Source organism: Trichechus manatus, unplaced genomic scaffold (genome assembly GCF_000243295.1).
Source record: "Trichechus manatus latirostris isolate Lorelei unplaced genomic scaffold, TriManLat1.0 scaffold00236, whole genome shotgun sequence".
NCBI lineage: Eukaryota > Metazoa > Chordata > Mammalia > Sirenia > Trichechidae > Trichechus > Trichechus manatus.
The window spans coordinates 62,391-63,598 of record NW_004444172.1 but is presented as its reverse complement, the minus strand read 5'-3'; the positions used below and the strand labels follow the sequence as shown (position 1 = coordinate 63,598).

Genomic DNA, 1,208 nt, shown 5'->3' with positions numbered 1-1,208 from the left:
TGAGTTAGCTCATGTTATCACAATTTCATAGATTTAAAACTAAGTATGAAATAGATGGCTGGTCTTTTCCTACAATTAAGAGACAGTCAAGTTTAGTCTCTTTGAACCAAAATTCATATCTTCACCATAGGACAATGTTAACTATTAATTTTAAAGTTTTCTTTAAAAAGCACATTTTGGACACACTTTATTTACAAGTTAGGGACAAATTCTACTAAAATAATTTGCTCAATGAGAAAAGAATTTAGTGTCCATTATCTTGCTGACTGTATTCTTGACATCCTTACTCCTCAGACTGTAGATCAAGGGATTCAACATGGGGGTCACCACAGAGGCTACTTCGACGGTGTGCCCAGAATTTTTAAAGTTGGGCACACAGTAGAGGAAGAGGATGGTGCCATGGAAGATGGTGATGGCAGACAGACGAGAAGCACAGGTAGAGAACACCTTACGATGACCACTAACTGAATGCATTTTCAAGATGATGACAACAATGAATACGTAAGAAGTGAGAATGATGAGTAATGTACTCTCTTCGTTAAAAGTAACAACGATGAAAAGCAGCAACTGGCTGAGAGAAGTATCAGAGCAAGAAAGAGAGAGAAGTGAGGAGAACTCGCAGAAGTGATTGATTGTGTGGAAGCCATGAAAAGATAATTTCAAAGCAGAGCATGTGAGTATCAAGGAACACACTACTCCCCATGCATATGATCCCACCACCAGCATAGCACAGAGTCTCTGGGACATTGCCACTGTGTAGAGCAGGGGGTTGCAAACTGCAACAGAGTGGTCATAGACCATTATAGCTAATAAAAAAATTTCAGTCACCACAAAGGTACAAAAGAAAAAGAATTGCACTATGCATCCTAAAAATGAAATGGTTCTGTCTTTTATAACTAGGTTCACCAGCATCTTGGGAGCAACAATGGAAGAATAGCAAAAATCCACAAATGAGAGGTGGCTGAGGAAAAAGTACGTGGGGGTATGCAATATGGGGTTAATTTTGATGATTGCAATCATTCCAAGACTCCCTACAACAGTGACACTGTAGATGGCCAGAAATGCCAAGAAAAGGGGAATCTGCAGTTCTGGGTAATCTGAGAAGCCCAAAAGAGTGAACGTGGCCCCACTTTTCTTTCTCTCTGACAATAACATGGCTTCTGTTTTCAAAATCTGAAAGTCCTGGAAATAAATAAATAAATATATAT

At 39.0% G+C, this 1,208-nt stretch overlaps 1 protein-coding gene across 1 annotated transcript; it reads right to left on the bottom strand.

Annotated features, from left to right (window-relative positions):
- Positions 1 to 228: 228 nt before the first annotated feature.
- Positions 229 to 1,155, bottom strand: LOC101348990 (olfactory receptor 5D18-like). Its single transcript, XM_004389160.1, has one exon. It carries the CDS (start codon positions 1,153 to 1,155, stop codon positions 229 to 231), a length of 927 nt encoding a protein of 308 aa, XP_004389217.1.
- Positions 1,156 to 1,208: the final 53 nt, after the last annotated feature.

Coding starts and splice junctions, on each gene's coding strand:
- LOC101348990 (XM_004389160.1), bottom strand. CDS start 1,155: ATGTTATTGTCAGAGAGAAAGAAAAGTGGGGCCACGTTCACTCTTTTG.